At 44.6% G+C, this 25,194-nt stretch overlaps 1 protein-coding gene across 7 annotated transcripts in view; it reads left to right on the forward strand.

Annotated features, from left to right (window-relative positions):
* Positions 1-24,561, forward strand: part of ADAMTS9 (ADAM metallopeptidase with thrombospondin type 1 motif 9) — an 80,247-nt gene extending 55,686 nt beyond the window's left edge. For 2 of the 7 annotated variants that reach the window (XM_041425550.1, XM_041425552.1), the window contains 12 exons: positions 2,384-2,551; positions 6,477-6,650; positions 11,776-11,946; positions 13,392-13,586; positions 15,444-15,576; positions 15,823-15,917; positions 16,070-16,164; positions 16,259-16,392; positions 17,903-17,994; positions 19,455-19,559; positions 21,544-21,638; positions 21,939-24,561. In XM_041425550.1, the coding sequence (XP_041281484.1) occupies positions 2,384-2,551; positions 6,477-6,650; positions 11,776-11,946; positions 13,392-13,586; positions 15,444-15,576; positions 15,823-15,917; positions 16,070-16,164; positions 16,259-16,392; positions 17,903-17,994; positions 19,455-19,559; positions 21,544-21,633 (1,452 nt within the window). In that variant the 3' untranslated portion in view covers positions 21,634-21,638; positions 21,939-24,561. Of the gene's footprint in view, positions 1-2,383; positions 2,552-6,476; positions 6,651-11,775; positions 11,947-13,391; positions 13,587-15,443; positions 15,577-15,822; positions 15,918-16,069; positions 16,165-16,258; positions 16,393-17,902; positions 17,995-19,454; positions 19,560-21,543; positions 21,639-21,938 lie in introns of those variants that run through there. The other 5 variants (XM_041425546.1, XR_005954179.1, XM_041425549.1 and 2 more) reach the window with 5 other exon arrangements.
* The last annotated feature ends 633 nt before the right edge of the window (positions 24,562-25,194 follow it).

The raw sequence follows: 25,194 nt of genomic DNA on the forward strand, positions 1-25,194 counted from the left end.
TGGTTTAGATCTGAAAATGCACAGCTGCCTAAATTTGATTTATATTAAAGGCAGACATAGAAATTATTCATTCCAGCATCTTGGGAATTACATTTAAGTATTAAAAAAATTAAGCAAATTATGCCTCAACCTCTGAGTGCACCGAGGTTTGCACGCAGACTTGTTTGATCATGGGATCACGAGATAAATGTCAGAATCAGGCTCCACGCCAAAGTTAAGCATTTTGTAGGGGAGTCATAACTTTGGATATAACTAGGACCAAATTGTGTGTGAGATCAAGTATTTATCAAGCAGCTTCAGGTCCCAAGAAAGGTGCTTGCATTGTTGCACAGTGTGGTTAGTCTTACTTTAGAATAAGTAGTGGGATCCCATGTATTTTTTAAATTAAGGATACTCTGGGCTGTATCAGCTCCGGATGTGGGACATGACAGAGTCCTGATCAATGCTGTAAATTTACTCTTTAACTTTGCCTGTCACAGTAAAGTGGCATAACCTGCATGAGCATGAAGACTGTTTACCAAGGAGCACTTTAATTTTTGTTTAAGTATCAGTGTTGGTGTTTAGTCCAAAGACAGTAAGTGGATGAAAATGCTACAGGTTTAGAACTGGGTTTTGTAGGATGTGACATTTCTGTCTTGCTGCTGACTTGTGTTGCCTGGGGAAAGAAGTAGAGAGAATGAAAAAATTAACTTCTGATGAAAATTGAAGGCTTATAAAAATAAGGTAACATTAGCTTGATCTTTCTTCTGTTGAAGCTAAAGAAAAGAAGTGAAGTTTATGGATTTGGCTAACTCATGGAAGTTTTATTTTATTGCAAGGGACAGCATTTCTTCTGTTTTTCAGTGCAAGTTTGGATGTTGCCTGTTGAGTTTTTTGGCCTATCTTGATCTGGGCTCAGGAAAACTCAGAGGCCACTATCCCTGCTCAGCCTCTCAGAGGAGCATCATTAATGGCTCTTAAAGCTGTTGATCAACAGGACCTCAGTGATCTTTTGTCAGTCATTAATACTCTTGCAGCAGGAAAACAGCCTTTTTCAGAGCATCGTTTATACCAGCTTTTAAGCATTAATATCTGGGTTTTGGAGCTACATCCGTTTCTCTCCACATTGGTCTGAATTTTTCCATTTAGAAACTGCTTTCTCACTGATTTGTTGTGGGCTGAATGAGCTGTAAGTAGGGCTGTAATATAAAATATTCACAGGTGTCAACGTAGATGCCAATTTCTATTCTAGTGGCTCTTCCAGAGCTGCTATATGTATAAATTTTTTAGGTTTCAAATGTATTTATAGGCTGGGAAGAGCTTAAGCTGTAATATATTTCTTGGGAAATATACTGATGGAGTGACTCCACAGTGAAGGCTGAAGCCTCATTTCTGCGTGTTTTCTCCATTCTGAAAAGAAAGCAGGACATTTTATATGGAGAGATGGTTAGAACAGTGTGTTTGCCCTCAAGGATTAAACCAGTATGCTTATAGTGTAGCATGTAATGAAGAAATGGAAGCTGAGTCTCTGGGTGCATCATGCTGAGTAAGAGGCTTGTTCTACATGAAACTGTCATATTAAATTCGTGTCGTGATTCCAAACCCCTTTGATTCGTAAATCTTTGGCGGAGACTAATCTGAAATCAAAGTGAAGTTGCTTGGGGTTTGCATGCCAGAAGTGGTCACATTTGAAAAAGTTCAGTGAACCTGCAGAGGGAGGTTGAAATTAGTTGCTTCACTACAAAGCTTGCAGCTAACATACCTGCTGGTTTGCTTTTTGCTTTGATTCTTCAGGCTTTGCCTTCTTGCCACCTTCTGAGTTGTTTTCAAAATGCATAAATCTTAAGGATGAACATGTCCTGGTTTCAGTCTGTTTAGTGAAGAAAAAAAGAAAAGTCAGACTACACTGATGAAACAAACACGAGCTTTTGTACCAAGGACAAGGAAATGCTGCACTTTTCTGCCTTGTCCTTTGTGCAGTTATTTCCCTCTGTAAAGGTGCAGAGCACACTTTACCCTCCTGATTTACCAATATTTGACATCCCTTTGTACCAAGGTAAATGGAAATGGTTCCTTTCAAGTTCTTCTAAGTAGATACTGAGGGCTCCTGCCTTGATCCCTGTAAGATGACTCTGCTCCTTTGAAATAACTGGAGTAATGCCAGGAATCCAGGCTGTTATCCCTGCTGAATGTCAGCTGTATTCTCTATTTTGATACTGGCATTTTTGGGGGCTTTGACCAAGAATATCACACGATATTAAGTGCCTGCACTCCCCTCAAGATTTGTGTAGCCTGCTGGGGACCTGGGGAGGTTCTTTTTGGTCCAGCTAAAAGAAAATGCCCTGGGCAGCCATGGCCCCTGTATGAGTGTGAAAGCTGATCTGTTATTACTTTATATTTACAGTGTTCTGTCTCCTGTGGAAGGGGCCAAAAGCACCGCAGTGTGTACTGTTTGTCAAAGGAAGGCAGGCATGTAGAAGAAGAGAATTGTAAACACCTTGCTAAGCCCAACGTGCAAAAGAAATGCAGAGGGGGCAGATGTCCGAAGTGGAAAGCAGGAGATTGGGGCCAGGTGAGACATGTTGTGTACCCTTTTGCACCTTTTGGTATTCTTCCTCCATCAAATTAGCTAGAGCCTGGTTTTCCCATCACTTCTGTCCTCGTGAATTATTCAGGGATGAAGGTTTTGGGCCAGATCCTGGTGTAAAACAGTGCAGCTTCATGGACAGCAGTGGAGCAGCACAGATTTGTACCAGCTGAAAGCTTTTTTTAGTGTCTGTCTGAAAGCAAATCCCTTGTTGTATATTTTAGGGTTTTGCTAGAAACATCATCAGTATATAACATTAAAGAGAACTACTATTTATTCATGTTTTTAATATAATTTAAATATCATATCTCAAGTAAAATCTTCCTTAGTTTTGAGAAATAAATTCGTTGCTTGATTTTCCCTTGTTAAAAAGTCAGACAGTGATGCATAGAGCAGAGGCTGCTGAAAGTGAAAAAGTATTTTGAGTTATTAAACTTCTTGCTTGCTGAAAGCATACCTTGAATCCTTTCTTCCTGAAAATAATGTCTTTGTCATCACCTTGAGTCTGCTACATCACATTTTTAACTCTGAAACTTGCTTTTCCCTCTACCTCATTAGTGTGCTAATCAGAGGAATTATTGAAAATCCCAGGCTAAATGAACTGTTAACTTGTAAAGCATCGTGTTCCCTGGCATTCTGTTTTCCCAGTTTAGGTACAAAACACCATTCTTGGGGTATTCCAGTTCCCTGAAAGGCAAACCATTAACATTGCTACAGGCACACATGCAAATATTAGGACTGGGACAGCATGCTGTTGATTAATGTCCACTAATAAGAAGGACAATAAACCCATTAATGATCTATGATTGTTTTCAGACTTGTATTAGGTTTTTTTAATCCTTACCTTTGGATTCACAGGATAGGATTATTTGCCATTATGTGGGTGAGGGGCTGAGTGCCAGTTCACCATGGAGGTTCAGTTACCAAAGTCTGGGCTCTTTACCTGAGGATAGGAGCATCCAGCCTGTGAAATCCTCAGCACTGCTCCCATACTGGAAATTAAGTCGATATTATTACCTTTATTACCCTCAGGACTGAAATCTCAGTTTTATACAGGAGCCAGACTAAAATGAAATGCAAGGCCATTAGACAGCCTTGTGGTATCCAATTTGCACCTTATTTAAGTGACTACTCCTGAAAGCAGTTTTTACTAATAATTGTAAACATAATAATGTAATGGTCTGTCAATTGCATTAAAATACACTAATACTAATTGGTAAAAGTAAGTGGTTTAAAATTCTCATCTTTCCACTGCATCATGGATATTAATTTTATGCAACTAGAGAAAGAAACCCAAGTTAATAGGAGTATGAGGTGATTTATTAGTCTACGGTAATCTCTCATGACCAGGCAATTAAGGAATATTTGTATGCTAATGATAAGGCTAAGAACAGGCTTTTCCAGGAGTAGCTCCTCAGCCTAGGTTCCTGATGCAGGATGTGCTCAGCCAGCCAGCATCCTGCTTGGGGGGAAAGTAAAGGGGGAGAAGCACTTATGCTACAATGTCAAATTGGGCTTTTTAAGGCCCTGTCAAATGCTGTGGCATGGATCTCTGAGCCTCACTGGTGCTGGCAGCATTTTTTTTGCCTGTGACAGATGAAGAGTTGGGAATGCTGGTTCTGGGTCCCTTGTAAGGGGTGTTCAGGGCTTTGCCAGAGATTTCATGCCTTGGAACCAAGCTGGATTTAGGTGCTGAACTTCTCATTAAGAGCATGAAACAGACACGAGTTTGGTGCTGTGTATACACAGTAGATCAGGGTATAAACTGGGCATGAAAACTCCATGTGGCTTTCTCTATCTCCAGTGCCACTGTTGCAAATAGGAACCATGATCAGCTTCCATTTTGATATTATCCATAAAAACCCCTAACTTTCTGAAGGTCTAATTGTCTCAGAAAGTTAATCCCAAAGCTGAGCTGCAAAAGTCTTCATGAGAAATAAGGCAAGGTTTTCCCATGAAAGTGCATCCTTGTGTCACTATATATGCCAGAACCTGTTGCATATACCTTTAGGTAGGTGCTGGGGATTTTTGCCTTCTGGAAAAGGAATTACTGAGAAAAATACAGGAATGGTTAAAACTCAGTTGGACACTGGCTGTGCTGGTGCTCCAATCCTAGGTTTTTTTCTGTTTGGATGTTTTGTATTCAGAACGTGGTTAGTTCTTTTCTAGATTGTTAAGAACCCACTTCCCTGGAGCAAAGCATTTTTGATATATCTCTAAAAAGGCTTTTTCTCCAAGTTTTAAGTGTGTTTATGTCTGCACTGAAATATCAGATTTAATGTGTTTGTTTCTCCTAAGTGGTGTCAATTATGGCCATTTACCTTTCATTTAACAAAAACACCAATATTTATTCTGCTGTCTGGTATTTGCATACTTCAGCTACAGGCTGAAATCCAGCCCTATATAAAAACACAGGCAGAGCATCAGGTAGAGTTTCTGGCACAGTCCAGGGACCAGCCTCTCCCCAAACCCAGGTGTCACACACAGTGCAGGCCCCCACGAAAAAGCCACGGTGTCACTTGTGCTCTTTTCTCCAATCCCGGGCTTTTTATGTTGGTGATAAATGCAACTCAAAAGATATCTTAGAGCATGGTAGGCATCCTGGTGCATGTGTTTCTCCAAGTTTGTGTCTTTATTCAGTTTAAGAGTCCCCTATGGAATGTGTAGGACAAAGAGCACTGTTAATTCCAGGGAAGCAGCAGCATATGGGAAGCATTTGCATCACTAGTGACAGAAATCCCACTGCTGCTTTCAAAAGCTACATGAAAATACTCCCACCCTCCTACGAATATCTGAAGCCAGCCAAATAGTCACAGTCAGCTTTTCTCTGGTTTTCTTGGCTTTATGGGGCATTTGGACAGTAAAGCAAAGAGCATTATGGAGGAATACAGAAAAGGGAATTGCTTCCTCATTAGGCACCACTTAATTCTCTGCCTTAAGAAGGCTCATTTTAGTGGACCTTGCAATAACAGGCTGTGAACTTTTTTTCTTAGTTCCTGATATATTAATAAGTAATATTAGTTGTTCTAAATAACTAATATTCGTTGTTAATTCAGCTGTGGCTTTAATACATACCTTTTATTCTTTTATGCACTTTCTTCTACAAATGCAAATTCTCTTTACTCCAAATCTGTATTGTATACTTTAAGGTCTAGCCAGGAGGAATGTGTTACAGGGGAATATTAAGCACTGCTAAACATGTTAGTGTGCAGTCACAACACTAAGAAATGTTGCGTGAAAGAAAAAATAAGCTGTTAATAATATTGGAGTATAGATAATAATTTAAAGATGTCTGAGAAACAAAAAAATTCAGGCATTTGTTGCTGTGCCTTGAAGTTGGGAGAAATGTGCCTACAGTGTAATGAAGGAAATGTGAAATGCAATTAATTTCAAAAAGACATTTGTTTTCAAAAACTAACTGTATTCCCTGCCTTGGTGCATGTGCATGTTTAGATGCATGCTGAAAGAAATCCCAGCTGTATCACACCTTTCCCTCTCTACAGCTACACACTCTTCTATACAATCCAAGTTTGCTTTTCATTAAAGCCCACTGTATTTTGAACTATTACTTTTTTGAACCGGTGCCTGAGAAGCAATACTCAGAGCAAATCTCAGAGCCTGGCCGCCTCTGGCGTGTCGGGGTGGTTTAGCAGACCCGCTATTTTGCAATACAAACAGATTTTTCAATAAAAATCCTGTCCAGGAAGTCCTGACCCCACTGAAGCCACCGGCAAATATTCGCACTGGCTTCAGATTCCCGGTTTTCCCTTGCGCAATGAAAAGCCTCACTTGGAAGTTGGATAGAGCATCGCTACCGCTGCCGTGGAGCCCAGAGCGGAGCCTGAGCCCCCTGAACTTACCGTGGTGGCTGTGATGGGGAGCTCCACTCACCTTCTGTCCCTTCCTGCAGTGCTCCGTGTCCTGCGGCCGGGGCGTCCAGCGCCGCTCCGTGCAGTGCCACGGCGGCGCCGCCAAGGCAGCCGAGGAGGCCGAGTGTGACCCGGCCGGCCGGCCGCCTCCCCAGCGGGACTGTCACCTCCCCGCGTGCCCCACGCACCGCTGGGCAGCCGGAGAATGGCAGGCGGTAAGCAGGGACCCCCTTCCCGGCCCCGGGTCGCGGCTCTGTGCTCTCAGGCGTGGCGTGATGCTGGATGCCGAGGCCGGGGAGCGCTGCCGGAGGGTCGGGTGTGTTGGGGTTGCAAGCTGGGGTTGCAAAAAAAAAAAATAAAAAGAGGCGGAGGGAAGGTTGGTGCATGGTGGCTGAAAGGGGGAGAGGAGAAATGCCTCTCTAGGGGTTAATTTATTGCTTCTGCCCTGTGTTTGGCTGGGACCTATGAAAATACTGAGCGGGTCTTGGGTAGGGCGGATTTGGGTCTCTTCCAGGAGGCAGAGCCCTGCTGCGCTGCTCCAGCCTGAGCCCTGTGCCTGGAGGAGTTAGGGAGCAGTGGTAATTCCCTCTTTCCTGCCCCATTACCCCAGCTCCATCTGACATCCCTATCCTTTCACTGAGCTCCTGGTCTTTGCTCTTTTATCAAACCATGAGCAGTGCTGAGATCAAGTCTTCTGTGGGAGATGATGCTTTTTTGTGTGACCAGGATCAGTTCCCATCAAAAACAGCTCCTGAGACTGAAACTGGGAATAAAGCTGCTGCTCCAGTGGTTTGGGGAGTGACTCCAACTCTCCTGCAGTGTGGGCATGAGTGGCCTCAAGGCTGGTGGGTGGTAGGAGGACGAGGGGATTCTGAGCAGGAGGAGCCCTCCCATGCACTGCCAAGAGGGTGCTGTGTCAGCCCTCAAATGCACAGTAGTTTTTGGCAGAGGCATTTCAGACCAGACACCGAAATGATTCTTTTCATTCTGTCTTTTTCCGCTTCTAGCCCCTGCATGTGGTACCTCAGCCTGACGGGAACAGGACACACAAGTTTATCTTCATTTCCCCAATCTCAGCAGTGCTGGGAAGTTGGGTTTATAATCCTGTGTAACCCAGCCACGAGTGCAGGAGGCCGGAGGGGGCTGTGCCCTTTCCCAGCTGCTTCCCAGTACACAGGGAAGTGTGATGGGAAGCAGCAGGAGGCAAAGCCAGGCTGGTCACACTGTGGTACCAGATGGAAACATCCCAGCCAGAAAAGGAAATGTAGGAACAGCTGAGGGGGCTCCAGCAGCTTCATTGCAGTTTTAGTTTTAGTTTTACAGAGCCCATTAACTCCTTCAGGGAATAAATTTAAAGGCAGCAAAGAGGTCACCACAGCATGTAGTGCCAGTCCTTACCTAGTGCTGTAATCAGCCCTGGAAAGAAACAGATTCTGCCCCATCCTTTCATAGAATCTTAGAATCATTAAGTTGGAAAAGACCTCCAAACTCATCAAGTCCAACTTTCTACCAAGTTTTGCCCTCCCTTATTTTTGCAACTTCTCAAAGCAGTTTGGAAAGGTGCCTACCCCCGCCATTCCGAGCCCTTGATGGGATTCAAATCCTAATGTTTTCTGAAGTTTTCCAGGACTCCCCATTGCACTGGGCAAATTTTAAACATATTGTGGAGATTTGGTTTTTTTCCCCAAGGGAGCTTTACTAAGATGATGGATTGGAGGTTTCCTCACCTTCACAAGTACTCATAAGTAACCATGAACAGGAAAACGCAGGAGCTGCCCAATGTGAGCTTGCCCCTTTGGCTGATTCCAAGCATTTCTTCCAAGCACTTCTTATTTTGTTCTGATGTACACAGTGGAAAAAAAGAATAGCACCTCCCCCCCAGCCATAGGCATTGTCCATGAGGAGGCACAGATTGCATTGGTATTCTCTGAGCAGGAAGCAGCAATGAACCCTAATTGACATGGAAGTCAGGATATAAATAACATCTCAGTGCTGTCTTGTTCTTGATTTCTTATCTTTAAAGGGACTCTCTCAAGAGGTTTTGGGGTTTTTTAATTGTTCCTTTTTGTTGTTGTTGTTTAGAAAAAAGTGTTGGTCTTGACAAGGAGAAAGAATATGAAACTTACTGGAAACCATTTACTGCTCTGTTGGTGTATCACCATTAATCACCTGTTCTCAGTGCCCTCACCAGGGAGAAGAAAGTCAATAGAAAGAGCCTTGCTAATGTCAAAATAAAACTCAGACTAGAGTCCCAAAGAAAAAGGAAAAATTGGGAGAAAGAAAGATTTTTTTTTTCTTTAAAATGAGCCTCTGTGGAAGGACAATGCATGGCTCTGGAAGCTCCTGAATCTTTGACATTTGTCTTTTGGGGGAAAATTGTGCCATCCTTGCCTCATTTGAATTGCAGAGTTACCCAAGGCATGTTTCAAGTGTTCATGGCATGGGGGGTACATTTCATCTCTGTGTCAGATTGTTATTTAAAAAAAAGAAGAAAACAATCAATGCTTTTGCAGAGCAATGCCTTTGGGTTTATTTTAATTATTATTATTGCGCTTCTAAAGCAGTTTCAGAAGTGCTTGAAATGATCCTTAATTTGAACTGCCAGGAAAATAGTTCAGAATTTGGGAAATGAGGCAAAAGAGACAAATACTGTCAAATGCCTGACCTGTTTTCAGATTTTGCTATCAATAGCTGTTACAGCCTGGCCCCACTGTTTTGTGTGATATTTAAATCAGTCTTGAATGTGAGAATTCATGCAAAATTTGTCATTGCTTTAAAAGGAAAAATAGCCTTTCCATGCTAGCTGAACTGTCTGCTTTCTGCATGAATAGTGTTTTATAACTTTGGAGTGGCTGACTGGAACCTCTGCAGTGTTTCTCTTTGACTTAGTTTATGATGGTCTCACTGTCTTTGAGCCTCATTTAATATTTCAGTGTGATTATTTTAATTGCCAGTTACCCTTAAAAATACAAATAACCAAAGTTTCAGCTCTTGATGATGACAAAATGCACAGAGCTGGCTCAGGTTTATTTGGCCACACAACTGTTATTTGCAGACAAACCCACATCAGGCTGGCCTGTGCTTGGGAGTGTCAGTCTTTCATCAGCAAGTAATGGTTTTAAACAAGGATGGGCTTTTGATGTGATAGCTCTTCACTGCCAATGTTAGAAGATGCCTTGATGGCATAGACATGGTTCACCCTCTTAAAGTGAAGCTTGAGCCAAGGTACTTTGTAAATTTAGTCTGAAATATACATTAAGGAGATGAGATAAAATCAGGCTGGGTTCTTCCCACTCCTTTCAAGGTGCCTCCTTTGGGTGTGAGGGACCATGGAACGATTCACCCTGTATTGCTGACCCCTGGCTGGGCTGGAAAACGCCAAAGCAGAGAGGAGGGAAGCTTTGAGCATCCTGTGACCCCACTCCCACTGAGCAGGAAGGTCGGGGTTCAGGCTGCCCCAAAAGGTGCCTGGAGAGCTGTCAGGGAAGCTCCCTGAAGATGGAGCTGTAGTGGTGCCACATTCACACACAGTGACCCCCTTTCAGTCTGTACTTATGTAATAGGGAGACAATCAGAGATGGGCAAATATAGCTCACTTGTTTGCTTTCTGGGGAAATCACACTCCAGCAGATTCCTCCAACCCCTGTAGGATTGCCATGTTTCAGCACAGACCTAGAAGGAGCTTCCACTCCAAGGACTCAAAGCAAGAGAGTAAATAAGGTTGAAAGCACACAAAGCCCTTGGGGTCTTCTGGCAGACTGCAGATTTTGCAATGTTTACTGTTGCCTAAGAGCTCCTAAGTTATTCCTTTGGAATAAATGCTGCTTTGTGGAGCTGCCTCTCCTTCCCCATCCCTTTCCACTTTGCCCCAGTTTTCAATATTTACACCCAACATGATGTTGTGCTCACTGCTGCTCTCCTGGTTTGCTGCTGCTGCCACAAACTGATCTGATTTTTCAATAATCTCAAATAATTTACAACCCTGGTTCTGACAGCCAATTACAGTAACAGGGCCATGACAGTGCCTGCATTTTGCAATTAGCTGAACCCACTAATAGCTTCCTAATTGTTGGCCAGCCAGGAGAACAGGAGCTGCTTCAGGGAGGCTGGAAATGATGTTTGGAGGGTAGGACTCTAACTAGATTAAACTGGCACAGTGTTCCAAGCCTAGGTGACTTCAAGCAGTGTTTCTGTACAGATAGGGATGGTCTGATTGGATGTTTTATCCTTTTCCTTAAGGGGAAGACATTTCCTACATGTTCTATAAAATGATTATTTTCATGCATTTTTCTCCTTGTTAATCCAGTTAGTTGAAAGGGTTAGAAGTCCATTACAGGCAATAACTAAAAGAAAATAGGGTTTTATCTAGACAGCTGCTCTTACACTGATTTATTTTGTTTTATGTGTTTTTCTAAGATGCTCTCCAAGGACAGCCTCACTCCCAGGAACACAGCCTCACAGTCAGGCTCGCTTTTCCGTGACAAGCAGAGAAAGAACTGAGTCCTTGAAATCTCCAGAAGGACCTGGGGAGCAGTTGTACTTGTCTGGCTTGGGTTGCTCTTAATATCAGGCAGGGCAGTGTTTAAAAGAGAATAAACCTGCAGGGCTGCCTCCACTGCAGTGGTTGTAGAGTTGTGTTGGAGGCTAGGCTGGGTGAAGCTCTAGCAGCCTGCTCTAGTGGAAGGTGTCCCTGCCCATTGCAGAGGGTTGGAATGAGATGATCTCTAAGGTCTTTTTCACCCAAACTAGTCTATGATGACTCTATGATTATGTGTGCCCCATGTCAAGGCAGAGAGCTGGGGAAGGAGCTCTCCCCACACCAGCCACAGCCAGAGGTGCAGCAGTGTGATTTTTGCAAGGGAGATGGTTGGGTTGTCATTCTCCAAACAGCTGTATTCACTAGGGGCTGAAATAACAGGGGTTGGCCCTTTCTTCTCCCCTTGCCCTGTCTCCTAGCCCAGCATGCCCAATCCTGCATTTTTTGATCCTACCACAACTGGACCCCCACATCTGCCCCATCCCAATATTTGCTACTGTGGTTTCTCCTCTCTCCTGGGGATGTGGGTCAGTACCTCCAGAGGTACTAACATCTGCCCCATCCCAATATTTGCTACTGTGGTTTCTCCTCTCTCCTGGGGATGTGGATTAGTACCTCCAGAGGTCAGGAGCAGTTGGTCACAGGCAGCAGCATGTGGCACAGCAGGGTCCTGGTGGAAAATTTTCCCCCAGGTGATACCAGTGACAGCTCAGAGGGGTTGCTGGGAGGAGGGGTGGCTCTGGATGTGGGTTCATTCCCTGGAGCCCCTCAGCGTTGCCTGAGCTGGTGTTTCTTGCACGCAGTGCACGAAGACGTGCGGGGAGGCGTCGCGGTTCCGCGAGGTGTTGTGTGTGGATGAGAAGGAGCAGCTGCAGAGCAGCGGCCACTGCGAGGCCAGCAAGCGCCCGCCCGAGGTGGAGAGCTGCGGGCTGCCCCCCTGCGAGTACATCTGGATCACGGGAGAGTGGTCAGAGGTGAGATCCCTGCACCAACACTGCTGAGGTATTGCAACCCCAATCAACACTGGCAAGGCAGCGCTGTGGGTTTTAATTTTTATTTTTTGGTTTATTTCGGTGTGCAGTCTCCCTGTTGGGTAGAAAGGAGCGGTGCTGTGGGACACAGCCAGGATATTAAAGACTAAAAGCAGCGTGCTCAGGGTCCTAGCTATTATTATCTGGAGGCAATTTTCTTCCAAAGTACAGTGCATTCAGCAGGCACCCTCTTTGGTTTTCTGCTGGTTTATTTCATTTATTTAATTAATTGGTTCTATTCCCGTCCACTCCCTGGGGGCTCTGGGGCCCTGTGAGTTGTGTAAGGGTCCAGATGTGCATCATGGGAGAGAGGCAAGCCCGGAGGTGACCATGGGGGCACATCCTTCCTCAGTGCTGTCTTTGCAGGGGCAAGGACCCAGAGTGAGGGAAGGCAGGACATTCACCCTCACAGCTGGGAGACAAGGAAAACAGATGAGTTTTCCTTGCAGCGGGCGCCGCATGCGGGAGGACTCAGGCTAATCTCAGCCTGTTTCCTTCTGCAGCCAGTGAAGGATTAGTTTCCAGTTGGAGAAACAGTAGAGGGAAATGACAAGGCAGCTGCTGACACAGCACTGATTAAAGAGAAAGAACAAGAAAAGGGAAGAAAGAAAACACGGCAGGACTGAGGGGAAGGAGAGCCAAGCCACCTGAGATAGTGCAAGGAGGGAGAAACGTGGAGACATGAGAATATCTCAGAGCAGCCTGGTCTCCTGAGTGGATTCTTAAGAGAAATACTGAGGTGCCTGTCAGGCTGGAGCTCTGGCTGCTCCTTGCCCAGGTGCCCTCTACCCACCCGCAATGCCTGGGAGACCACCTGGGAGCACTCAGGCCCATGAAGACAGAGTGGTGAAGAGAGCTTACAGAGCCAGAGTTTGACTCTCCCAGGTCCCATTCAGCCCTTTGATGAGGAAGGCAGAAGTGCTGTTTATCCTCTAATGGCAATGAAAAATTTCTCATTTTTCTAGTTGCTGACAAGTACCTGCAATTCAGGGTGAACCTTGACCATTTTCTCTCTCTCTCTGTATCCCATGGAAAAAAAAACCCTACCAAAACAACTAATAGAGGCATTTTCTAATTCCCATGGATCTTCTGCTCCTTTTTTTGTGCTTGGGAAGAAACAACATGTGGCCAGGAGCCAGCCTGGAGCAGGGAGTCCTGGAGCAGCTGTAGATCCAGCCCAGAGAGGAACTGGGTGCTCAAGGACAGTGTCAGGCACCAGCCCGCTTGTAGTAGCCACTTAAAATATTCATGACTGGCTTAAATAGATACCAAGGATCCCTTGAATCAGTTTCCTGTGTTAAAAGCTGTCAGGCCTGGTTTCCTCCCCTCTCATTTTGGGCAGCCTTCCTGAAGCAGGTGATGCTCACCAGTATTTGCTCTGCCCGCAGTGCTCCGTCACATGCGGGAAGGGATACAGGCAGCGCCTCGTGTCCTGCAGCGAGATCTACACCGGGAAGGACCACTACGAGTACGGGTACCAGAACATGGTCAACTGTCCTGGCACACAGCCCCCCAACATCCAGCCCTGCTACCTCGGAGAGTGCCCCATCTCGGCCTCCTGGCGCGTCGGCAACTGGGGAAGCGTAAGTCGGGCAAACTTGTTTTGTGGCCAAAAAGACTGGAACAGCCTGGGGTTTTTTTAGGCACACACCGAAGCTTTGGCAGGGGAATGTTTTAGAGATGCTTAAATTAATGCATGGAATACTCTAGTGCAGCAGCAGGCCTGGTGTGTGTAGGGCTCCATACTTCAGACTGAACCCCTTCATATGCGGGAGTCCCAGCAGCTGCTTTTAGCTACAATTAGCTGCTAAAAATCCCATGAAAATCGGGATGTAGCCAACATTTGTGGCCCTGTTGATGGTCATGCTGAATGCTTAGTCAGAGAGTGGGGTCATTGCAGAAAACAAGGGTTTGAAAGCCTTGTGCTAGAAGGATTGGTGGGTCACTGGCAACTGCAGTTGATCCTGCTTGGCCACATGTATGAGAAAGACTTGGGAGCAAGCATTAGGCTGAAACACTGGTCATTTGAGCCTTAAAACAATTTTTTTTCTTGTTTTTCCTCCCTCTCCTTCTCACAAATGCTGGGACAGGTCAGGGGAAAGAACCTGGCCTTTCTGCTAAAGTTATTTGTGTTGAGCCTCTTCTGGGACCTGAACTACAAGATCAAATTTTAGTTAAGGTGATAACATTTCACTTCTTAGGGCTTCTGACATTCTTTGAAATGTGATGTTTCTCCCATAAACTTGATTTATTAACCCATCTCAGGCATTTGTAGGAATTTGTCAAGCCTTTACAAGGCGATGAGTGTCAAGCCAAGTAAAACATAGTAGAAGTTGTCACGGTAACTGGCAAAGCCATTTGAAACCTAAGTTCCTCCTGCCCCATAGGAAGCTTCAGATCCTCCCTGTGAGTCAGCACAGAGGAGTTATAGCAAAGAGCTCAGCCTCAATTAATTTATATTTTCCCTCAGAATTTAAGTGCAAAATACCCAACTCATTAATCCAACTTCACTGCAATGAGCACTCATTTCAAAGAGCAAGACCTTTCTCCTCACTTTGGGCTGCTGAATGTCCCAGTGACCACCAAGTGGCATGACCCTTGTCAGCTGTGATTTTGAAAGGGATTTAATGTAAAATGTCATCACCTTTGATGGACAGAGAGAGTCCTACTCAGCGCTTCAGCTAAATTTTATGGAACTGGACTCAATAAAGAGTAAATGCTCAAGCTGTGCATACCATGAGCCACTGAAGACCATCTTCTTCATGGTGTATTCCTTTAGAATAATAATTTCTAAATGGATGAGCAACTTCATTTTCTTTATAGCCTAACCTGGTAGCTGTAGAAAGATCTGATTTTAATTTCTCAAGTACTCGAAAGAACAAGTTGTGGATGGAGGAGCAAGGTGCTCCAACCTCCCACAGCCCACACTCAGTAGCTGGATGCTCTGCTGCTTGGTACCTCCAACAGCTTGTGCAATTTCAGCCTTAGGATTGCCCTTAATCTGGGTGGTTTGAGGATGACCCAGTGTTTGCACAGATGTAGCCATTTTCCCAGCCGGTGAGGGAAGAGAAGATTTGGAGGCTCCTTTTTTTTTTTTTTTTTTTGGTGTAATTTGCATGGAAAACAACAATCTTCCTAATGTGAAAAATAAGCAATTTCACTTGAGCACATGGTTCTCTTTAACCAACTGCCTCATCCAGCAAAGTGTGCAAACATTGAGCAAAGTATGGTAGTCTTGAAGTAATCAATGATAATAAGGAAGGGATTAATTACCGAAGGGACTACTCATTTGATTAAAATTAAGCCTGTGTTTGAACACTTCACAGGATTGGAGTCTGCTGCTGTCTCTTGATGCAAGGGAAACCATCTGTCTCTGTTCTTTCTTCTGGAGCCCATAAACCCTTGAGATAAACCAGGAATCTCTCTCTTGTGTCCCGCAGTGCTCTGTCACCTGTGGAGTTGGGGTCATGCACCGCTCAGTGCAGTGTTTGACCAACGACGACCAGGTCAGCAGCTTGTGCCATGTGGACCTGAAACCTGAAGAGAGGAGGACATGTCACAATGTCCATGACTGTAAGTCTGCAGATTTACACCTTCTTTTGCCTTTCTCATGGCTTCAGCATCTTTTCCCCTCAAACTCCTAGAGATCTGCAGTATTTCCAAGCATTGGGAGCCATCCAAGTAAGCAGTAAGACACTTCAGGGAAAGCTGTTAAAAATAAAAAAAGATGTTTTGATGCTTTGGAAGCCTCAGAGTGTTCCAAAAGAAATTTTGATGTACAGTTGTTCAGTGACTACAAGTATTTCTGTTTTGTTGCAGGTGACTTACCAAGGAGTTGCAAAGATGTTAAAAATCTCAAAGGTGTCACTGAAGATGGTGAATATTTCCTGCAAGTCAAAGGAAAGACATTAAAGGTGCATTTCAACAACAGAGTGATAGTTAATGAGTTTTCTAAAGGTTCAAGAGGACCCTGCCTGTGGTCTTCACTTCCACTCTTGGATTTTCTGCCTTTGGTTGTTTCAGTGATGCCTTTGCACATGACACAATCCTGGCTTCTCTCTCTCAGGTGTATTGCTCTGAGATGCAGACTGACAGCCCAAAGGAGTATGTGACCCTTGTAAACGGGGATGCAGAGAATTTTTCAGAGGTGTATGGATACAGGTAAGAAATCCTGTAATCATGAACCTCACAGTGTTTTTGTTTTCCATGGCAATATTTCCTGGTCATGAGTAGAAAGGGTTTTCTTTTGATCTAGATTGCATAACCCGACCGAGTGTCCGTATAACGGGAGCAGACGAGAAGACTGCCAGTGTAGGAAAGATTACACAGCAGCTGGGTTTTCCACCTTCAGCAAAGTAAGGCTGGACCTGAACACTATGCAAATAATAAGTGAGTAAAAACAGGGCCTTGCCAATAAAAAAAATGTTTATTTTACACAAATATAGCTGTAACTACAAGCAAGCAGTAGTACTCTAGTGAGCAATATTCTTGAGAATTCCTGTTAAAAGTTGCTTTTAGACTTGGTCACCTGTTTGCTGCTTTGCACTGGGAGACTGCAATTTGAGTACATCAGAGATGCTTGTGTTCTTTCTCTGTAAAACAGGAAAATACTAAGGCAATTCCTGTTATATCTGCTCTGCAGAATGAGTATTTGCATACTCCCAGCAGCCCAGTGCATTTTGTGAAGGATTTTATTTTATTTCATTTGGTCCCCTCTTTCCAGAATGGACTCAGACACAAAGCCTGAGCAGGGAAGAGCTGCCCCACTCGCCCACCCCCCTCCATTTTACTCAGAGAGGTGTCAGGAGATCCCAGTGCAGGGGTCTCCACTGGGGTGGGGATGCTATTCCCAATGGCCAGGGCAGAGAAGTCTCTCAGTAGAGCCAGACCACAGGAAAATAACTTGTGTTGAGAGCTGGGGACATGGATTTGCAATGGAGAAAGAGAATATAGCTGTGCAATAAGAGTAACACAGTCTCTTTTGTCATTCCTGTGAGCTGGGAGCCCATCCCATCACCAGAGACCCTGTAGCATTCCATGGGGTTATGGTTTCAGTCCCTTGACTCCACTGCTATCAGTTTTCAGCAAGTGTTTTAAAAATACAACATATTGTTGGGAGTTCATTCAGTAAACAGCTAAGTGGTTTTTTAGCAAATCAAAATCCTTCCCTGTAAAACGACTCCTTATCTGATAAGTGAGTTTTATCACTTAATTTCCAAGACCTCCCAGTCTATCAATCTGTAAAAAGCAACTAATAATCTGTAAAAGCTTCTAGGTAAAGATCTCAAAGGAACCACCCTCTGGGAATTTGATACCAGCTCCCTTTGAATTTCAAAAGGAGCTGGGCACCTACCTCTGTCAGGCAGAAGCTATCTCACATCCCCATCTAAATGAGTCTCAGTTACTTCAGATCCCTCCAGAGCAAAATACTCCAATTCCCTTTGAAAACCCGACCCCTGGACTGGGGCAGCCAGGAGAGCAGAGATGTTGTTTGCTTTTGTTTAAGAGAGATTTAGAAGGTGCTGTAGCCTTTTTGAAAGTGGGGAATTTTTTGATAGCGAAATAAACCCCAAGTTAAGGGTTTGAGTTTTGTTGTTATTTATACCTTGTTCCTAAATCACCCACAGATTTAAACAGAGCTGTAAATATTGAGTGTAAGTGTCCTGTTAAATTCAGTGCTTATGTGCTGGGAATCACATGTGGGATGAATCAGGATATTTAATATTTAAAAAAATATAGTAATTTTGATATCATAAAAATATAGAAGTCTTAACTTCCTACATTAATGTGGGAAGCCAGCTTTGGTGAATTTAAACATTAGCAAAGAGCACGTTTACATTTATTTTGTCTCTCTCCCTGCATCTTTCTTTCCATGTTATTCACCAACTCTTCTCCACAGCAACTGATTTACAGTTTGCACAGACACATGATGGACGACCTGTTCCTTATGCCACTGCTGGGGACTGCTACAGTGCTGCCAAATGCCCGCAGGTATTTGACAAGAGCATTTAACAGGAATTGGTGCCATTTGTTATGTTCAGGCCCTCTATTAATTACTGCTGACCGCAGCAGCCCAACTTCAGTGAGTGGCACATTCTTATCTCAGCGATCTGAAACTTTTCCCTTTGTGAAGAGGGAGAAAGTGATGGAGAAAGTTCCCTTTGTGAACGGGAAGAAAGTAGTTTCCATTTTCCGTGTTATCAGGCTAGTGGCTGCCTAAGAGACATTCCCTAAAGCCCCAGTAAAGGAGAAAAGAAAAAAGAAAGAGGCTGTGGGGGGAGAATTAGGTTGAAGACAGGGGGATCAGTCCACGACTGGACTTGGTGGAAATGCTGGGCAGAGAGAGCAGCAGGGGGTAGATGCTTCTTGAAAGTCTGTAGGAGACAACACTGTAGGGGTGGCTTGCTGCATGTTCCCAGCCTACTTTCTGTGGGCTGGGAAAAGTAAGTGATCTGTTTGGATAGTCCAAGGTATTGGGTGGGCATTACTGGCAAAGGGCATTAACAGGGACTCACAGCAGCACATGGCAGAGGGCAAACCTCTCCATCTCCTTCTCTCCCTGCCTTCAGAGCTGACACTTTCCTGCACACCTCAGCAGCTTAGGGATTGACTCCTTACCTCAGGAATGCTCATAAATGTTAATATCCATCCACCTGACCCAGACAGTTTGCTCCTCACAGAAAATCAGCATTCCCAAGGCAGCAAGGAGCAAAGCTAACAGCCATCTGGTACTGCACGGCCGTGCTGGGCTGTGGGTCAGCCTGGGAATGTGTCCAAAGGATCCCTCCATGGGTCCAGAAATGGGCAGGACTGGAGTCTGCCATGGGGGTGAGGGGAGGGCTGGGGGACTGAGCGTTGGATGCTGGCATAGTCCTTAATTTTCCATCCATCTTTTTCATTTTGAGAAAGGGTGGAGTTAAGTGTTTTAAAGAAATGGAAGAGTTTTTATTTCACTAGTCTGGGAAAAAAAAAAACAAACCAAAAACAAACAAACAAAAAAAAAAAACCAAAAAAAAACAACAGTGGAAAATAAGGAAAACAAGGACAAGTGTGCCCTCTCTAGTTGAGGAGGGAGCAGTGAGAGCAGCTGCAGCACATCCCTGAAATTCCTTCCCATCAGCTCCTGGAGCAGTCGGGCTCTGCAGTTTGCCATGGGAAAGCCAACAATGCCCTCAGCCGGCAGAGATGCAGCAGTGCAAAACCGGGGTAAAGCAGTGAAAACCTGGGGGGAAAAGGCAGTTCAAAAGCAATCTGAACCCCCTCCTCTGCAGCCACCAAGGAGAAGAAATTCCTAATGTGAGCCATGCTGTGATTTGTACAATGATCATGGTCAGAGAATGGAAAACAAGGAAAACCCTGCTGTCAGGATCCAGTTAGAAAAGTGACACCGTGGCATGCTGGGAGTCTGGAGCATGGCATTTTGGGATAACCAGGCTCTTGTTGTTTTTTAGGGTCGCTTCAGCATAGACCTGTACGGGACAGGCCTGTCCCTAGTGGGAACAGCCAAGTGGCTCTCACAAGGGAATTACGCGGTGTCAGAAATTCAGAAGTCTCCAGTAAGTTGTAACTTTAATTATGGCTATGCCTGCTCATCAGAAATTTCTAATTACCATATTGTCATACGTGGCAACATCTTCCAATAGAGACTAACAAAAAATGAACATCTGACATTAAAGTGCTGTATGTAATTGTAGTGGGGCGAGGCCCTCGCAGGTTTACCTTGATCAGTTATTGCAATTAATTAGTGAGCCTGATTAACTGTGAAGCTGAAAGTGCTGTGGGGCAGATATATCCTTAATCAGTTGCCTGAGATGTCCAGCGTGGAGTGTGCATCACAAGGCAGGGCAGCAGGCCAGGGTCAGGGCTGCAGAGCAGAGCTGGACCTGCAGGTAGGGTCTGCTGCCAGCCAAGTGCCCTGAGTAGGAGTTGTTCCCAACACATGGCTGATAAAGCATGGAGGATGTGGACCTTCCTGCTGGTCTGATCTGGGTTTATTTCCTTGGGAAAGTCTCCAATCACTGGAGTGTTGCAGAGGCACCATCCCCTGTCACTGCCTGGGGCTGTGCTGGCTGGAGCCTCAGGGTAAGCCAGGCAGCCCTTCACCATCACTCACAGCCAAATTTGTACTTGTACTGCTTAATTTGCCTGCCTGTTAACACCTCCTGCAGTCACTGTGTGTCTTCACTCTGTTGCTTCTGTGTCATCTTCTGAAACGGTAGAAACCCAGGATTGGTTTTTTGGCTGTTATTTCATGTGAGTCATCCCAATTGCCCCTGTTAAAACTCTCCAAAGGAGGTCACCATTATTTAACAAACAGCAATTGGCAAAATATCCTTTCCTGTACTGCTTTCAGTCTCCCCCTGGCTCTGGGGAGCATGAGTCTCCTCTGTGCTGCTCTCTTAGAGGAGAATTAATGCTACAGATCTGACCACACTAGAGGTGGAAGAGGACAAGCCCTGTATGTCAGTTCCAGCAGGTTCTTTTCCATCCCCCCACTTCTGAAAGGAGAGAAGTCAACTTTGGGGTTGCAGAAAACATCATGGCTGGCAGAATAAAACAAACCTTAAGGAACAGGGATGCTCAAAAATCCTCCATCACCTGCTGGCATCTGTCAAGTGCTGTTCCAAGGGCGTAATTGCCTGCAGGAGCAGAAGAAAGAATGGTGTAGTGAGAAGAGATGATAGCAGCCTGCTGCAGTCACAGATCAATAATGTCAAGGGCAGGGTGGAGCTCGTTTAAAAATAAGTGCTTTCTGCAAGCTTGTTGTGTGCTTAAGTCCAATTTTCTGGTAATTGAGGGTTGAATTCCCCTCAAGGACTGTCTGTCCATTCTAATGACCAAGAGGAGAAAGACTCAGCAGAGGTGAGATAAGGAAGGCCAGATGGAGGCATTAATCTCCTGACTCAAGCCCAGAGTTGCACCCTGCTTGCTGGGCTCACCTGGAGACCAAGTCAACCTCAGGACCACTCCATACTTACCTCTCCTGGCTGTGGGAAGGGGAGGAGGGTTGGCACCTCAGCAAGTGACATCACCTCACCCTATCACTTTCCCTCCTCTCTTGCCTCTGGAGCCACTCCAGGACTTGCCCTTCCAAGTGGATGTTTCCTGGCATTGCCTGCAAACACCCTTTCCATGCCCCTCCCATGCTCAGGCAGTGCTGAGCAGTTGTTACTGGCCCAGAGTGGTTTTGTTCTTGCATGAGCTAAGTTTTCTACTCCTTCCTGTTATTCACTGTGGGGCAAACTGGAGAAAGCAGATATCCTTGAGATACCCTCCAAATGGCCTTCTCCTTGGGCAGCTTTCAATTTAATAAATCAAAACTACCCTTTCCTATTTGTGTCCACCATCTGACCTGCTAGCACTAGAGAGAATTACATTTGTGTATATGTGAATACAGCAGTGATTTCATAGATTGATTTTGGCATCATTTGTTTTCTTATACACCCTGAGAACCGTGGCTTGAGTAACCCAGATCTGGCCCTTCTACAGCATGGAATTCCTGAGCTCTTACTGAGCTGTTATTTCTGATTTTTCCTGCAGGATGGTACCAAAGTAGTAGGAAGATGTGGTGGTTACTGTGGGAAGTGCACTCCATCATCGGGAACAGGCCTTGACATTCAGGTGTTATAGCAGTGGTGAGTTCTCAGCTGCTTCTGCATGAAGGAGAATGTCCCCCAAAATGCTCTGAGGGAGCAAATCAGGCCATGCTTGCAAAAAGACATGGAGTGCATTGGTGACAGCCACCCACCCTGCTCAGCATCCCCATGGGATCCCCTGCTCCCCCAGTAACCCTTGTGGATACAGCACTGTCACCTGGAAAGAGCTCCCCACCTTACTGGCACCCACCTTTGCTCTGCTCTTGTGCCAGTTTCTCTAGTGGAGATGTTCCAGAGGCCAGGATGACTCTAAATGTGCACCTTTTCTGTGTTTTCCAGGTTCTCTGGGAGCAGCCAATGGAGATGAGAGATGGATGAAGGATAGTGATGCAATACCTCTGCCTTCCACTTTTATATCTGTGTATATGTGTATATAGATTGCATATTCCTAATGTACAGTATAATATTTATGTTTGGGATTATTTATTTTGATTTAATATTTTTGTACGTAAAATCATTATATTAAGGCTGCTTTTACTATTTTTATTTTTTATTGTTAAATCCTGCAGTCAAACCACTGCATTTTGCATACTCTACATTATATGTAGCATTATGACAAGTGATACTTAATTGTCACTGTATTCAGTTGTTTACTTTCAGTCAGTAATTTTCCTTCAGTTATGGGCTGCTTTGGCCCTCCACGGTGCTACACAATCTGCATAGGGGTATTTTTGGCATTTCAATCTGTCTTTATGCAAGGAAATTAGACAAGATGTGCTTAAATTTTTATTTTTAGGGATTAGGCTGACAGCACTCAAGGAAAACATGACAATGAATACTGTGCTAGTTGCATTAGCAATCTTTATCTTTTAGGTATGTTTTGAATTTCACATGACCTCTGTGGCCAGTGCTGAAAGCACTGGTTTGGTGCTAACATGATATTTATTAATGCTCTCTAGTTTTAGTTAATCTGGTGCCTTTATCATTGAAGAAGGGGATAAAGCAGAAAAATTGTCAGGCAATTCAAATCAATCAAGATCTACCCCAGGTTTAGGAAAATTCCTGCAGATGGATCTTCAGTTCAAGCCCCTTTTTTTTAGGGTTCTGAAGTGAACTCACTTTTTTTGAAAAAAACATATCTTTGTCTCCTAATTGCATGTGCCACTGTGCTTCCTGACTCCATCTGGAAGCGGGGTATTAACTCATCCCAGACAGGCTGATCAGGCCATATGTTTGCCTGGGCTGAGTTTTCAGAAGAGATGTAGTTTCTTACAGACTTCATTACAAAATCCTAGCATGAAGACAAAAGCATCCCTGTGGTGTTCCCTCCCCATGGGGCTGGTGAGGACTGCGGGGACAGCATGCCCAGGGATGGGGACAGCACACCCAGGGATGGGGACAGCACGCCCAGCCAAGCCACCCCTTCTCTTGGCCAGAGTACTCCCTTGCAGGCACTTGCAGCATTTCCCCAGCTTCCTACTCACTCCCAGACCATCTGCAAAGGGAGGCTTCGCTGCCTCCTCTCAGCAAGATCACTCTGTACCTACAGATGATTCTGCCCCCCCTTCAAAAGCAAGCTGCTTTACGCCTACTCCTGTGTTGCTTCGGATCTTCCTGGTAAGGCATCTGTGCTCCTTGCCTCTCCTCATTCCTATGTACAGCCAGACATTTGCTGTTGGCTTTTTTTTAATCAAACTGAGGAGCCATGTCCCTTAGGTGTGGTGGCTCCTGCCTGTACATAGCCCTCTGCCTGTGGCACGCCACGCTCTCACAGAGCTTCCTAGCACGCTGAACGGGGGTGATGTGACCAGGTTACTTTGTTTGTAGTCTATGACTGTGTCCCTTCTCTCCTTCTCCACAACTTTACTTAGTGATAGGAAGGTGCTGCCCTCTCACCTTTTATGCTGAGGCAGCCAGGAGCACAAAGTACAAGGAAAGGAAGCTTTTCAGCACAAAATTACCAGCAGTTTGGAAAACCAAAGAGGCTTATCTGCTACTCCAGATAACTCTTTCCATTTTGGATGCAAGCAGTTACCAAACTCAACTTCGGGATTTTGTGTGAGTCTTGCAGAGCTCTCCAAAGGATGTGTAATCAGTGTGTTACAAAACAGTTGGATCAATGGTGATAAATGATCCAATCCCTGGATTCATAACCTGTGTGTGCCAGGCTGTGTTCAGCCTTTGGAGTGAAACCTGTCAGCCTGACAATCAGGGATTGACACATTCCTGTCAGCAGGGCGACACCTCACAGGTGAGCAGGGCTGTGGTACAGCCCAGCAGCTGGAGAACTGGTGAAGGAAAGAGGAAAAAGGGAAAGAGAAAGAGAAAAAAGGGAAAGGGGAAAGGAGCAATAACGGAATAGTGATTTTTCTAATGATAATTGCTTATGTATAAATTTGTAGGGGAAAAGGGAAAATTGCACTATGAACTTCAGAAAGAAATTGTGGTGCTTTACCACTGTAAGTGAAGTGAAATGAAGTGAATGGCTATTTATAAAAGAAATACTATTTTGACCTGTGCAAATTCATTTCTACCATATAGTTTCAAGGCAGCTATTAACAGAGCTAGCAGAACCTAAAAATGTACAAAATAAACTATAAGGGAAAAAAATGACAGAGCACCAATCCTGACATTCCTTAATGGTCATCATTAAATAGAGCAGATTTTGAGGATCAGAGACAATAGACATTTCTTGTTCAGGAAAGAACTCTGGGTTTTGTATATCAATGCCATTATTTTTCTACAAACTGGGGTATTTTTTTTGCAAGCACTTTCCTGTACAATGTTTCCTTTCTTTCTGCTTATACTCAAAAGGAAATGAGAATACCTGTATGACATGTCTGTATGGTCTTGCTGCATTTGCCATCATATTTCAATACCTGTGTCCTACAATAGAGGCAAAATACTTTGTACACAAGGGAATAATACATTTAATGGTAAACATTCTTTTCCGTGCTGGTGTTTATTTCCAAGGTTTGGGTTTGATTGTCCCATGCAAAAGGAATGAGGGATGGGAAGAATGTTGTTTATTTGGAGCCCTGCCCCAAACCTATGTTGGAGTCTGTGGACCAGGGACCGCCTTGGACAATGGCCATGACCACCCAGTCATGTCCTGATGGTTGGAGAGGCTAATGCTCCCAAATTTCTGCTCCAAGGTGCATAATCTACACAAGCACATCTCAGAGATGTCCCATGCATTGTTCACACGTGGCTGGTGACTGGCTGGTGCTGCCTTCAATGACATCCTTTGACATGGCATATAAGGGAGACAAGCAGTTCATTTTGCAAATGTTTTTGAAAGATGAACTGGGATAATGGCCCTGGTGCACACCTCTTCTAGTGTTACAGAAAGAAATGTGCAAAAAATAAAAAAAATCAACTTTCCTAAATTGGAAAAGACAGTATCAGATATACAAGAAAATTCAGGCAGGAGAAATTTGGTTTAAAATGAAGCAAATGTAGGGACTGCCTCCCAGGATGACAAGTGTTGAAGTGCAACCAGTGTTACATCACCACTGCCCCAGATACTGCAGGTAAGAGTGAAGTTGCAATTTCTGTCTTCCCTTATATGTTCCTCACAGTTTGTCTCAGAAAA

The sequence above is a fragment of the Onychostruthus taczanowskii genome, unplaced genomic scaffold (genome assembly GCF_017590055.1).
Source record: "Onychostruthus taczanowskii isolate IOZ18803 unplaced genomic scaffold, ASM1759005v1 scaffold9, whole genome shotgun sequence".
Classification (NCBI taxonomy): Eukaryota; Metazoa; Chordata; class Aves; order Passeriformes; family Passeridae; genus Onychostruthus; species Onychostruthus taczanowskii.